The 14,806-nt window shown below is 35.8% G+C and overlaps 1 protein-coding gene across 3 annotated transcripts in view; it reads left to right on the plus strand.

Annotated features, from left to right (window-relative positions):
• SCAMP1 (secretory carrier membrane protein 1) overlaps positions 1-14,806 on the plus strand; it is a 97,935-nt gene that overhangs the window by 36,653 nt on the left and 46,476 nt on the right. For all 3 annotated transcript variants that reach the window (XM_064481822.1, XM_031447035.2, XM_064481811.1), the window contains exons 3-4: positions 12,976-13,074; positions 14,012-14,120. In XM_064481822.1, coding sequence (XP_064337892.1) covers positions 12,997-13,074; positions 14,012-14,120 — 187 coding nt within the window. In that variant the 5' untranslated portion in view covers positions 12,976-12,996. The remainder of the gene's footprint in view (positions 1-12,975; positions 13,075-14,011; positions 14,121-14,806) is intronic.

Genomic DNA, 14,806 nt, shown 5'->3' on the forward strand with positions numbered 1-14,806 from the left:
TCATAAAATACGTGGTCTTGTGCGACTGGTTTCTTTTACTCAGCATGATGTTTTCAGGGTTCAGCTGTATTGTGGCATAGATCAGTACTTCATTCCTTTTTATTGCCTTTTTATTTATTAATTTTTTTTGGAGCAGAGAAAGGTTTTTTGCAGGGCCAAGCAAAGAGGACCAGGTGGCTCATGCCCAAGAAAACCCCGAACTCCTTCCCCTTTTTATTGCTTTTTATACCACATTTTACTTATCCATTCATCAATTGATGGATATTTAGGTTTTCAATTTTTGGCTGCTCTAAACATTTGTGTGCTAGTTTTTGTGTGGACATATGTTTTCATTTCTCTTGGATATATACAGAGGAGTGGAATTGTAGGGTAATATGATAATATGTTTAACTTTTTGAGGAGCTATCAGACTGTTTAACAAAGTGGCTGCACCATTTTATATTCTAATCAGCAGTGTAGAAGGGTTCCAGTCTCTTCACATCCTTACCAACACTTATTATTGTCTGATTTTTTGCTTACAGCCAACCTAGTGGATGTGAAGTGATACATCCCTGTGGTTTTGATTTGCATTTCCCTGATGGGTAATGATGTTGAGCATTTTTTTCAAGTGCTCATTGGCCACTTGCATGTCATCTTTGGAGAAATGTCTAGATTCTTTGCTTACTTTAAAAATGGATTTCCTTTTAAATATTAAATTGTAAGAGTTGTTACATATTCTGAACACAGATCCTTTATGAAATAAGTGATTTGTAAATTCAGTAGACCCTGAACAACAACACAGGTTTGAACTATGTGGGTCCACATACATATGGATTTCTTTCACTAAATAGATGCTATAGTACTGCACGATCCATGGCTGGTTGAATCTCTGATGCAGAACCTCAGATATGGAGGGCTGGCTGTCATGTTATACATAGATTTCCACTGTGTGGAGGGTCAACATCACTAACCCCTGCATTATTCAAGTATTTTTTCCTATTCTGTGGAATGTCTTTTTACTTTCTTGATAGTGTTCTTTGACATACAGAAGTTTTAAATTTTGATGTCAAATTTGTCTATTTTTTCTTGGGTTGCTTTTTTTGGTGTCATGTCTAAAAAGTCATTGCCCAACTCACAGTTGTAAACATTTACTCCTAAGTTTTCTTCTAAGAGTTGTATAGTTTTAGTGTCGATATTTAGGTTTACCATTCATTTTGAGTTAATTTTCATGAATTGTATAAGATAGGTGTCCAACTTCTTTCTTCTGTATGTGGATATCCACTTGTTCCAGCACCATTTGCTGAACAGACCTTTTTCCTATTGGATTTTTTTTGGCACTCTTGATGAAAATTAATTGATTAACGTAAGAGTGTATTTTTGGACTCTAAATTCCATTCTGTTGATCTATGTCTATCCCTATGCCAATACCACACTCTCCTGATTACTGTAACTTTGTAACAAAACTCTACCTTGACCTCATTTCCCTTTCCAGTCTACTGCTCACATCACTGCCCTTGAAAAACTTTCTCTGCTTCCAATTGCTGTAGAACTCATCTGAAGAGTTGTCTACTTTTTTTTTTCTCAGACCTTTTTCCTAAACGATATTTCAGCACTCCACCAAAACGCACTTGTCGGGGCAGTCAGTGACTTCCACACTGCTAAATCCAGTGGTAAATTTTCAGTCTTAACCATAACTGATCTATCATCAGTTGATCACTATTGCTTTCTTAGAAAACTTTTTTCATGTGGCTTTCAGAGCACTTAAGTTTTTCTTTTTCAATCTCCTTTGCTGATTTCTCTCTGTTCCCTGTCCCTTCACCCCCAGTATTAGAGTATACCAGGAGTTAGGCTTTGCTTCTCTTCTCTATCTGTTGTCCCTCGGGTGGTTATTTCATCCAGTCTTACAGCTTTACATACCATCTACATGCTGATGACTCCCAAATCTACATCTTCAGGACAACCCTCTCTTCTGAACGGCAGACTCATGCATTCAGCTGCCTCCTACACATGTCTACCTGGATGTCTCAGAAACTGCACATTCAGCTTGTTGAATGCTGAACTGAGCTCACTCCTTGTAAACCTGCTCATTTTGTATCTTTCTCATTTCTGTGTTGCTTAGGCCAAAACATTGGTGATAGTTGACTACTTCCATTTCCTTACATAACATCTTTCTGTCAGGAAATCCTGTTGGCTCTCCCTTACAGGCACCTGCAGACCTGATGCCTTACCTTCATAGCCACCACTCGGCTTGAGCTGCCATCATCCCTTGTCTGGATTACTGGTTTCCTGACTACTCTTCCTTCTTTCGCTTTGCCCTGTTTCGGTCTATTTTCAATTTAGTAGCCAGAGTGATCCCCTGAAAAAGAGTTGATCATTTCAGTCTCCTGCTTAGAACTCTTCATGAGCTTTTAATTTTCTTAAGAGTAAAACAAGGAATGTTTAAATAGCCTATAATCTGGTCTCTAATGTGTCTCACTCTTATCTCCTCACTCCTCTCCCATGTACTCTTTCTCAGCACAGTGGTCTTCCTAAGGCCAAGCATTCTCCTGACTTTGCCTTGATTGTTCCTTCTGCCTAAGATGGTCTTCCCCCAGATATCTGCAAAGCTGACTTCTTCACCTCCATAAAGTCTGTGCTCAAATATTGGCTTCCCTAACCACCTTTGCAAAATTAGCCCTGTTCAGCTTTTACTCATGACCTCTTTACCCTGTTCATTTTTGTTTTTGTTCCATAAAATTTACTGCCTTCTAAGATACTCTATAACGTATTTATTATATGTATTGTTTATCTTACATTGCTAGACTATAAGCTCCATGGAAGTAGGGATGCTTACCTATTTTGTTCATTAATGTAATGTCTGTAATTGTGTCATGTTGTAGTTGATCAGTGAATGTTGTAGTTGATGAATGAATGAATGTTTGGTCACACTGCTCTTCCTCTATGTGCCTTTCTCTACTTGGTAACACCTGTTCTTGTATATCCCTTCTTTCCTCCTATTGTGTATCTCCTCCCTCAGTTCTAATCCTTAAAGCCTTATTTTAAAATGTTCATCTATTATAAAATTATTTCTGTTTGTCCTGACTCTGACATTATGTTTCATTTTCACCACCTTTAGTAACAGGGAAATCTTTGTTAGGCATAGCTACAATCAGTTCTTGTCTACTCAGAGACTGATAAAGTCAGTGAAAGCTGCAGAACATTTTAGGTTTCTTTTGGCAGTCTCTCCATTAGGTAAAAGAATATGACAATGGTTTATAGAGGCTGTAAACTTTGTTGCCTTAAAGGGGAGTTCTCAAATTTCAAGGTGTATAAGAATCACCCTGGGGAGCTTACTAGAAATGTGAGCTTGTTAAAAACGCAAACTTCTTTTCTTCAACCCCTGAGTTTTTGAATCAGTATGTCCACAGTGGGGCCTAGAGTTTGCATTTTCAGTAAGCACCAGGGCTTTATGATGCAGGAGATCTATGAACACATTAAGAAACATTGCTTTAGATGTGAGTATACTTAGAAACATTTTTGGTTCACAGATGGCAGAAAAAGAGCAGGAAAGAACAAGGAGAAATTTTCTTAAATAGGTGTTTTGAATATGGAAGAAAACCAGGAAGGAGACCATATTTGTTTTATGCTTGAGAAAGACAACTTGGGGACCTCCTATGCCTTGAAGGGATCTTACATACCTATTTATTTACTAACAAAACATCTTTGGAACTTACAATGCAGAGAGCTCATTATGTTATAGAAAAGTCCATCCACTATTGTATTTCTATGATTATTATAGTATTCTTAATTCTATTGAGTGGAAATATATCTTCTTGTAATTTTTAGTTATTGGTCCTAGTTGAGTTCTCCAAAGCCACACAACACAGAGTAGGATCCTGGTGGACTACCTTCTGTCACCCTTGCCCAGCAACTTGCCCTGCTTTAGATACCCTACATCTGTGCTTTTACAACATATCTCAATAAAACATATCCCACTGTAAAAAATGTGATTTGTGTTAAAATATAATTATAACCACATAAAGTATATAAGAATTATAACTTCTACAGAGATTTAAAAAATACATTCTATTCCTAACTTGCGAAATTTCACCCACCATGAAAGTAGGATATTGAGCCTTGCTCTGGCCAGTTCTCTGTCCACAAGGTCGCTTCCCTATTCTCTTGGCTTCTCTTAATTTTTCTCTCTGTCTCCCATTTTTGTACCTTCGGTGCTTTTTTCAGTACTTCAGGTTTTTCCCAGGGGCTGCCAGAGAAGTGACAAACACAGTTTCAGGACTGTCAGGAGGAGAAGAGCTCATCTTACTCCACTACATCCAGTTGCACTAGAGTATTCTCTTTTCTTCTACAGTTAGGTTGACTCTCCTGGGTCTGCAGTTTTGATGAGGGTGAAGTGGAGATGGTATACTCTAAAGTGCCCAGTGAGGCAGAAAAATCCTCCCTCTTGCATCTCACATATTCCTTCTGGTACTATTTTTCCTATTCCGAAGGTAGAAGTTCCTTTAGTGAGGGTCTGTTGGTAGTAAATCTTTTAGTATTTATAGATAAGTATATATTATTTCACCTTGGTTCTCAAAAGCTAATCTCACTGGATTTAGATGTCCACATTGACAGTTATTTTCTCTCATCAGTTTGGCACATTCTATTCAGGCTTCTATTGTTGCTGTTGAGAAAATAGCTCTCAGTCTTACTGGATTCCTTTGTGTGGGTATTGTGTCTTGTTTTTTTTTTTTTTTCTTCTGGTTTTTATTGAGACATGGCACTGTATAAGTTTAAGGTGTACAGCACAATGATTTGACTTACATGCATCATGCAATGATTACCACACCAAGTTAAGTGAACATCATCTCATATGGATACAAAATGAAAGAAATTAAAATTGTTATCTTTGTGATGGAAACTCTTAGGGTTTACTCTCTTAACTTTCGTATGTAGTATGTAGTATGTAGTATTTATCATGTTGTACGTTACATCCCTAGTACTTATTTATCTTATAACTGGAAGTTTATACCTTTTGACTCCAACCAGTTCCCATCTCCCCACTCCCTGCCTCTGGTAACCACAAATCTGATCTCTTTTTCTATGAGTTTGTTTTTAAAGTATAATTGACCTACAGCACTATTCTTGTTCCTGTTATATAATGTAGTGATTGGATATTAAATGATCACCATGATAAGTCTATTTACCATCTGTCACCATACAAAGATATTACATAGTTCTCAGTTCTTTATATTTATGAGTCTGTTTCTATTTTGTTGTTTCTTCATTTGTTTTGTTTTTCAGATTCTGCATAGATTGAATTAGTGTAGTATTTGACTTTTTATGTCTGACATATTTCATTTAGCATGATACCCTCTAGGTCATTCCACGTTGTCACAAATGGCTAAGATTTCATCCTTTTTTATGGCCGAGTAATATTCCATTATATATGTTTACATATGTACACACACACATCACATTTTCTTTATCCATTCATCAATGATTCTGAGCCTTCTGGTGGGCAGAACTATGTCCTGGGGCAGCTGGAGGCTCAGGGGGATCTAGGGTACCTGGCTTCCTAGTGAGTGGGTCAGGTCCTGGCACTAAGAAGCTAGTGGGAGGATTCCAGAATGGTGCTTGCCAGCACCAGTGTTCTCATTGTAGAATGTGCTCCCCAAATGGCTGCCACCAGTGTCTGTATTCCCAGGATGAGTCCCAGTTGCCTCTTCCCTCACTGAGAGGCTCTCCAAGATAAGCAAGTGGATCTGGCCCAGGCTACTTTCAAAGGACTGCTTCTGCCCTGGGTCCTGGAGCAGCTGACATTTAGCATGTGCCCTTTGAGTGTGGAGTCTGTTTTCTCCATTCCTCTCACTCTCAAAAGCAAACCCTGCTGGCCTCCAAATTCCAGGGGCTCATCTTCTCAATGCAGGACCCACAGGGAGGGGAGCCCAATGTTGGGCTCAGACACATCATTCCTTGGGAGAATGTCTGCAGTTGTGATTATCTCCTGTTTGTAGGTTGCCTACCCAGAGTATGGTTCTTGACTGTACTGCGACTCTGCCCCTGCTAATCGTCTCATTGCGCCTCCTTCTTTATATCTTTAGTTGCAGGGGATCTCTGCTAATCTTCAGGTCGTTCCCATCAATAGTTGTAAGTAGTTGTAATTTTGGTGTGCCCATGGGAGGAGGTGAGCTCAGGGTCTTCCTACTCCCCCATCTTGATTACACCCTGCTTTCTTACGATGGTTTTAAGAGCTCTTGTTCTTAGGTTTGCTCTTTCACTATAGTGTGTCTAGATGTTAACTTTTTAAAAATGTTGTTTGGGTTTTGGAGTTTTGAATCTGAGAATTAGTGTCCTCCCATTCCCCTTGAATGTGGACGCTCCCTCATTCTCTCATTCTCTTTTGGCTCTCTTCGTTGTACCTTTTCACTCAACCTCTCAGATTTCGTTTTCTTTCTCCCGCTACATTCTGTGCAGTTTCTTTAGAGCCACTTCCATTTTCTTATCTCTTCATCTTTGTATAGTCTGTCATTTCACTTGTCTATTAAATTTATAATTCCGATTTTTATAGTTTTTATTTAAGTTCCATTTGTATCATTTAAAAAAGATATTTGGTAATTTCTTATAGTCTCTTGTTGCTTAGTGACAGTTTTGTTACCTTTTATTTCTTTATTAAGCATATCTGTCATTTTATATGTAATTCCAGTATCTCTAGTCTTGTATGTCTGAGGACCCTTGCTCCTGGTGGGCTTGCTTCCTTCTGTGTTTAAATCATGAGCCAAAGTTACTTGAAACTTTAGCTGTGAAAATTCTTTGAAGCCCAGCTTTTAAGTGTGTTCCTTTACTTTTGCCAGGAACATGAAGTCACTATCAACCTGGGGTCCTTGAAATGAAAATTTCAACTTGAAGTATTTTGTCTGTGGTGGTGGTGTGAATTCTGGCCCCAAGTCTACAAGTTGGCAGGTTTATGATTAGAAGTAATCAGGGAGGATTTCTTTCTTTCTCCCCCCCCCCCTTCTGTATACAGAGTCAAGGGCAAGACAGGCAAGTATTCATACTATTTCTTTCTGTGAAGCTGCTTTTTTGCTTATCCACTGGGAGTGTTGCTTTTTAGGAAGTCCTAGCTTTATGCAGCAATCTCAGATTGATTTTACCTTGTATGGGCTCCCAAGCTTTGTCTCCATCTTATTAAGCCCTCGTGATTTTGTTAATGGCATAGCATCAAGGCTCTTCTTTGTTTGGATTTGCAGTTTTTCCCACTTTCTGGCCTCCCATGATTTCCTATCAGTTTAGTCATGTATTTACAATATTATTCAAATGAAATTTGAATCAGCATTTTTAGGTACTACATATCAAAGGTGTCACTACATTTGTGTAGTCTGTTGTATTGTCACAAATGGAAGCATTGAATGGATTGTTTTAATATGCTTTTTATTCATAAGTGTAAAAGTGAAAAGTTGGAAAATAATTTGGAACCATCATCAGAGCAGGTCTTTAGTTTATGACAAGAGCTTGTACTTGGCTTGAGGTGGCTAATCAAGCATGTTGTGGCTATTGAAAATACTGGGTTCCAGAGCTGAGCAGAGATTTAGCTAGCATTGACAAATAAGAGGAAATTATTGAGATACTAGCTGTCAGATTAATACCATTGGTATCAGAGATTTGTGCTTCTCCAACATTTCTCTTCATTGCTATAACACGAGCAACTGTTACCTCTAATATGTCAAGTTACTAGCTCTATCTGAGCCTTCTTCCTTATCTACTAATTCATTGTACTTAGTACTTCATTTGTTATTTAAAGCAGTAAAGAATTGACAGTATAGTTTCAGCTGGGAGAATTCTTTTTTTTTTTTTAAATTTATTTTATTGAGTTATATGTAGTTTACAATGTTGTGTCAATTTCCAGTGTAGAGCACAATTTTTCAGTCATACATGAACATACATATATATATTCATTGTCATGTTCCTTTTCACTATGAGCTACCACAAGATCTTGTATATATTTCCCTGTGCTATACAATATAAATTTGTATATCTATTCTATATATACCTGTCAGTATCTACAGATTTCGAACTCCCAGTCTGTCCCTTTCCACCCTCCTCTCCCCTGGCAACCACAAGTTTGTATTCTATGTCTGAGTCTGTTTCTGTTTTATATTTAAGTTCATTTGTCGTCTTTTTTTTTTTTTTTTTTTAGATTCCACATATAAGCCATATCATATGGTATTTTTCTTTCTCTTTCTGGCTTACTTCACTTAGAATGACATTCTCCAGGGACATCCATGTTGCTGCAAATGGCATTATGTTGTCATTTTTTTGGGTCAATTGAGTAACTTATTGTGTGCTTTTCCTGAAGTGTGCTGCCAAACTAACTTTGTCAGGCATTTTATTTGGTCATTGTTTTGTGATTGTTACTTATTAAACCAAGAGAATGATGCTTTAGGACCATGATTTTATGGTTGGGGAACAGTTAGGATTGATCAGCTTCAGTTTTTCTGCCTATTAATATGAAATATTTGAGCAGGGAAACAGATAATAGGAATAGATAGTAACAAAAGATTATAGTAGAGATAAAAAATACAAGAAAAAGTTTTTAATTCCACTATCCAGAAATAATCACTGTTAACATATTGATATATTTTAAAATAGAAAATTGGGGACAGAATATAGAGCCCAGAAATAAATGCACACACCTATGGTTAATTGATCTTTGACAGAAGGCAAGAATATACAATGGAGAAAAGACGGTCTTGGCAAGTGGTGTTGGGAAAGTAGGACAGCCACATATAAATCTGAAATTAGAACACTCCCTCACACCATACACAAAAATAAGCTCAAAATAGCTTAAAGATTTAAACATAAGAGAGGATGCCATAAATCTCCTAGAGGAGAACATAGGCAAAACATTCTCTGACATAAATCATAGTGCTGTTTTCCTAGATCAGTCTACCCAAGGCCATAGCAATAAAAGCAAAAATAAATGGAACCTAATTAAACTTACAAGCTTTTTTGCACAGCAAAGGAAACCATAAACAAAATGAAAAGACAACCTACAGACTGGGAGAAAATATTTACAAATGGTGCATCTGACAGGGGCTTAACTTCCAAAATGTACAAACAGCTCATATAACTCAATAACAAAAAACAAACAACCTAATCAAAAAATGGGCAGAAGACTTAAACAGACATTTCTCCAATGAAGACATACAAATGGCAACAGGCACATGAAAAGATGCTCACCATCACTAATTATTCAGGAAATGCAAATGAAAACTACAATGAGGTATCACCTCACACTGGTCAGAATGGCCATCCTTAAAAAGTCCACAAATGATAAATGCTGGAGAGGATATGGAGAAAAGGGAACCTTCCTACACTGTTGGTGGGAATGTAATTTGGTGCAGCTACTATGAAGAACAGGATGGAGATGCCTTAAAGAACTAAAAGTAGAGTTACCATTTTATCCAGCAATCTGACTCCTGGGCATATGTCCAGAGAAAACTCTAATTTGAAAAGATACATGCACCCCTAGGTTCATAGCAGTACTATTTACAGCAGTGAAGACATGGAAGCAACCTAAATGTCCATCAACAGATGACTGGATAAAGAAATTGTGATAGATACACACACACACTAGACTACCCGTCAGCCATAGAAAAGAATAAAATAATGCCATTTGCAGCAACATGGATGGACCTAGAAATTATCATACTTAGTGAAGTAAGTCAGACAGAAAGATGGCTATCATCTATCCCTCATGTGGAATCTAAAAGAATGACACAAATGAACTTATTTACAAAACTGAAACAGACTCACATGTAAAAAGCAAATTTAGGGTTACCAAAGAGGAAGAGGGGATAGGGATAAGTTAGGATTTGGGAATAGCAGATACAAACTACTATATATATAATACGTAAACAGTAAGGCCCTACTGTACAGCACAGGAAACTATATTCGGTATCTTGTACTAACCCATAATGAAAAAGAGTATGAGAAAGAAAATATATGTATAACTGAATCACTGTGCTGTACACTAGAAATTAACACAATGTTGTCAGTCAACTGTACTTATGTTGAAAAAATAAAAAATTGGAACTATACTGTATCTTCAGTTTCATTTTACAACTTATAATTGGTACAAGCTTTTCTCATTTCATTAAATATTCTTTCAGAACTTTTAAATAACTGCATAATATGCTCTCCTATGGATGGATCATAATTTATCAATTTACCTGTATTTTATCTATTCTTGGACAGTTAGGGTATTTCTAACTTTTTTTGCTTTTGCAAATAATGCTGTAGGGAGCATTTTGGCATACATAGATTTGTGCATATCTTGGATTATTTCTGTGATTTTTTTTTTTTAAGGAGTAGCTATTTATGGGTCATAGAGTATAAATACTTCAATGGCTGTTATACATAATGTCAGACTGTGCCCAGGATTATTATATGAACTAGTTTGTATTCCCATTATCAGTGTATGAGAATACCCATTTTACCATATCTTTTCCAAAATGTGCTGGTTATCTTATGGTAATAATCATTTAAAAAATAAATTAGGTGAAATTTGCATTTCTTTGATTACTGATGAGGTTAACATTTTGAATCTTTATTTTCCTTTTGTATTTCTTTTACAAGCAGCCTATTAAAGATTTTTTAAAATGCATTTTTCCTCTGTAACATGTGCTTCTATTTCTTACTGATTTGTACTTGATGAAATGTATTAACTAATTGTCTATGTGTTGCTTATTTAGATTTTGCCTCTTAATTTTGGTTATGAAATGGTTTATGTCATTAAAATTCTAAATTTTTACGTAGTCATATATATTTCCTATTCATTTTAATTTCTCTCCCTTCACCCCGTGGCTTTTCTCCAACCTAAGATCAGATAGTCATCTATATTCTATGTACTATACTATTTCTATTATCTTTATACTTTTTTTTTCTTTGGACTTTAATTCATTTGGAATTTATTCTAGAAAGATACAGGGATCTGATTTTTTTCTCCCGAACATTTAAATACTTGTCACAACACCGATTTATTGATAATCTTTACTTTTCCCCCCTATTTGGAAAACTGTCTTGGTCATACGCTTTAATTTTTATATACACCATCATTGTATATCTACCATAATTACAAATTTTTGTATTTGAGTTTACATTTTCCTACCTAGTGGTTATGAAATGATGTCACTATTTTTGTATTTTTCTTGTTTATATTTTGTTTTTGTATTTCTATTGAGGTTTAACCATTAGTTAATATTTTTATTGTATTTATTGTATTGCCTATTCAGATCTTTGGCCCATTTTTCTATTAGTATTTTGCATTTCTATGGATTTGTAGCAGTTCTTCCCATATTCTGGGTTGCAGGGTTCTTTTTTTTTTTTTTTTTTCCTTTTTACTGTTGTTATAGCCATATAATCAGTTTTTCCCAGTCTGTGATTTGACTTTTCACTTTGTTATTACATTTTAGTATAGTTGAACTCATCAGTCTTAACACTATGGTTTATGTTTTGCAACCTTAATTTTACAAATCCTTATTGATCACTTACTGTGTTTCAGGCACTGTTTTAGACACTTGAGATACATTGTAGACAGGATACACAAGCTTTCTATAGCTTGTATTTGAGAAGCTCTTCTGTACCTTGAGTTCATAAAAATATTCATGTATTTTTTTCCCTAAAAGTTTAAAATTTTGCTTTTTCACTTTTCAGTCATTAATCCACCTGGAATTTATTTTTGCATATTATATCAAGTAGGAAATCTAGTTTAACTGTTCTATCTGAATAACCAATCATCCCAGGATCATTTACTGACATTTATTGTTATTTCTCAACTGTTTTGTGGTATGACCTCGGTTGGGTATCAAGTTTCTGAGAGTTTGCTTCTCTCTACTGTTTATTGGCGTATTTCTGTTATCTTTTGCATCTGTACCACATTGTTTATTACTATATCCTTATAATAAGTCTTTATATCATAGGTCTGCCTGTCTTATTCTTCAAAATTGTCTGACCTATTCTTAGCTCTTGGCCTTCCCTTATGAAATTTAGAGTCACCTGTATTTCAGTTATATCCTTGGTTGTGTCTTTCTTGTTGTCTTCTTTTTATTATGACCATTTTAAAGAGTAGTTACAAATATTTTTCAGCTTAAAAAAAAAAGTAGTATAATGGGGAAAGAAGGCAAATAAGAGAGAAGCATATAAAGCAAAAGTTGCAAATCGCTTTGATAGCAGTTTACTGAGACCTTCCAGATATTTTTCTGGACGTGTACAAATGTTTGTTCATAAAAGAAAAAACTGGTCATATGGATACTGTTTTGTAGTTGGATTTATTCATTTGATATTTTAAAAGGTATTCTTCTATATCTCCAACTCATTCCTCTTGATGGGTGCATTGAATGTATATACACAGTAATTTAACCAATTCTCATATGATGGACTTGTAGATAATTTACCTACTTTTTGAACTTGCAGTTATTTTCAATTACTGTTGATTCTCACTGGAAAAGTGGAGGTTGTGCAGTTTATTTCCCATCTCCCTAATGACTCCCCTCTTATTTTTTTCAAGGAGCATTAGTGGAGTTCTGCCAAGAGCTCTCCTATTTACTTTTTAAGGGCTCTGGAACATAGCTTTGTTAGGTTGGAAGAGTTGACAGTTAACCTAGTTGGCAGTTTCCGTTGGTGTAAATTCTTCAGTTTGGTGCTATCTGTATTATATTAAAAAGAAATACTTAGAGGCTTTTGTTTTGTTTTGTTTTTAATGTATAGTATTCTGGAGAAGAGTGTTAATGGTGTAGTGTTAGAGGTAGCAGCCATATTGAATAGTTGAGAAATGAGTGAATTTATGAAAATGAGATTGAAGAGTTTAAGTAGCTCTTTGCTACACACTTGATTATGAGAATTTAGGGGAGGAAGTGCGGCAGTTCTTGCCATTTTGGTTTTTATTTTGTTACACTTTCTGAAACAAGTTGAAGTTGGATTTTGATGTTACATAACTTGTCCTTTTCTTAATCTTCTTAGCCTCCACCAGGCAATGTGAAAATGCCTAATGTACCCAGTACACAACCAGCAATAATGAAACCAACAGAGGAACATCCAGCTTATACACAGATTGCGAAGGTTAGTCCATGTTAATGTGTAAATTTATATTGGAAGTTACAATATCAATAACATTTGCTTTCAGAGCGAAATAATTCTTTATGTAGTTTATTCCTTATTTAATTTTTAACTCACTTTTGAGTCTGGGTTAGCTAGCTTCTCAATCCTGTAATACTCATAACTCTTTTTCAGCTTAATAACATTTGCTTTATTCCGTTATTAGCAGTTACTGAATTCATATATCATCTTGGTGTACAATTTGTGTTGTGAAATTTTTATTGCTTTTGGTTTCACTTTTTAATACACAGTTTCATTACAGTAACAATGATAGATCAATAGATACTATTGAAAGAGAGTTATGATGGTTAAGCAGAGCACAGTGGTAGGAAGTAGAATGTGGCAAAAGTACCAAGAAAAAAGGAGATAAATAGGATGCCCGGTATTACATGAAGGCAGATGGAGAATTTCTTCTTAAACTGAAATCAGAATTTCTTAACCATAGTTTCCTTTCACCTCATTATCATATAAACTAGAAGATATTGTACAATATTCTTGCATTGGGAACCTTAATGTACCATTTAACCCAATTCACAGGAGCCAGCTCAGTTGCTCATTTCTCCATGTGTCTGTTTTCCTCAACTGTTCTGTTTCTGTCCTTTACTCTCACCTTAATTTTGTTTTCCCAATTACCTTAGGATTTTGACTGTTCTTGCTGAGAGAATTTTTTCTTGTTCTAATGGGCCCAACATTTCCACTGAGAGTTTTCATAACCAAAAGGCCAAAATGGGCCAAATATTTCCATAATACTTATGAAACTGTAATATTCAGTGAATTCTTATATTTTGGAAGAGCATTTGAATTAGGTTTCTAGCATAGTACAGAAGTGGGAGTATAGTAGAAGTATAAATGTTACTGTATTTTATACTTCTGAGACCCTATTCACTTATTTTTTGTTTAGGAACATGCCTTGGCCCAAGCTGAACTTCTGAAGCGCCAGGAAGAACTAGAAAGAAAAGCAGCAGAATTAGATCGTCGAGAACGAGAAATGCAAAACCTTAGTCAACATGGTAGTATCCAAAGAAGTTTAGAAGTTTTTATTTCAAACACTTTAAAAGAGGCCTGAACTAACTCTAGGTCATTTGTTTTGTGGTTAAAACTCTGCCCTGTTATTTTAGCAAGTAGATCATACATGGCAGATTTCCTCTTTGATACTCTGTAACTCTCTGATCTTGGCTGATTTGCATAGTATTTTGATAGATTAGAACAGCCTCTTTACAAGTGAATGCAAATGTGGTAATTTTGGTTTACTGTAAGGTCAGGAGCCTTTGATTCTGCACTTGGGCCCTCTTTGGGTCATTGGAGCTTTATGAGTACATGGGAGTGGGCCTGACATTTGACAGCATTTGACTATTCTAGTTTATTCATATCAGTTTCAAATTAATCTGCCCCTGTCCTTACAAGTATATCCATGTATGTCATACCATGTTAAAAAAGTGTTTGTGGTGTCTCCAAGGAAGCCTAGATATTTTGATAATGTCAAAGGAATAAGTAAGTGGTAGATTAATTATTTGCTATGAAATCTATTCAGGTTGTCACTACCAGAGCTTATTTCAAGGGAGTTTCTTAGGGGAAGCTAGCAAGTCTCTGGGTAAAAACGGATGAGAGAGCTAGACAAGTCATTGTTAGTATGTCTGGATAGTGATGGAGTGACAGTGTTAGGATGATGATAATGTACTGAAACGGTTTCTTCCTT

This window comes from Camelus dromedarius, chromosome 3 (assembly GCF_036321535.1).
Source record: "Camelus dromedarius isolate mCamDro1 chromosome 3, mCamDro1.pat, whole genome shotgun sequence".
NCBI lineage: Eukaryota > Metazoa > Chordata > Mammalia > Artiodactyla > Camelidae > Camelus > Camelus dromedarius.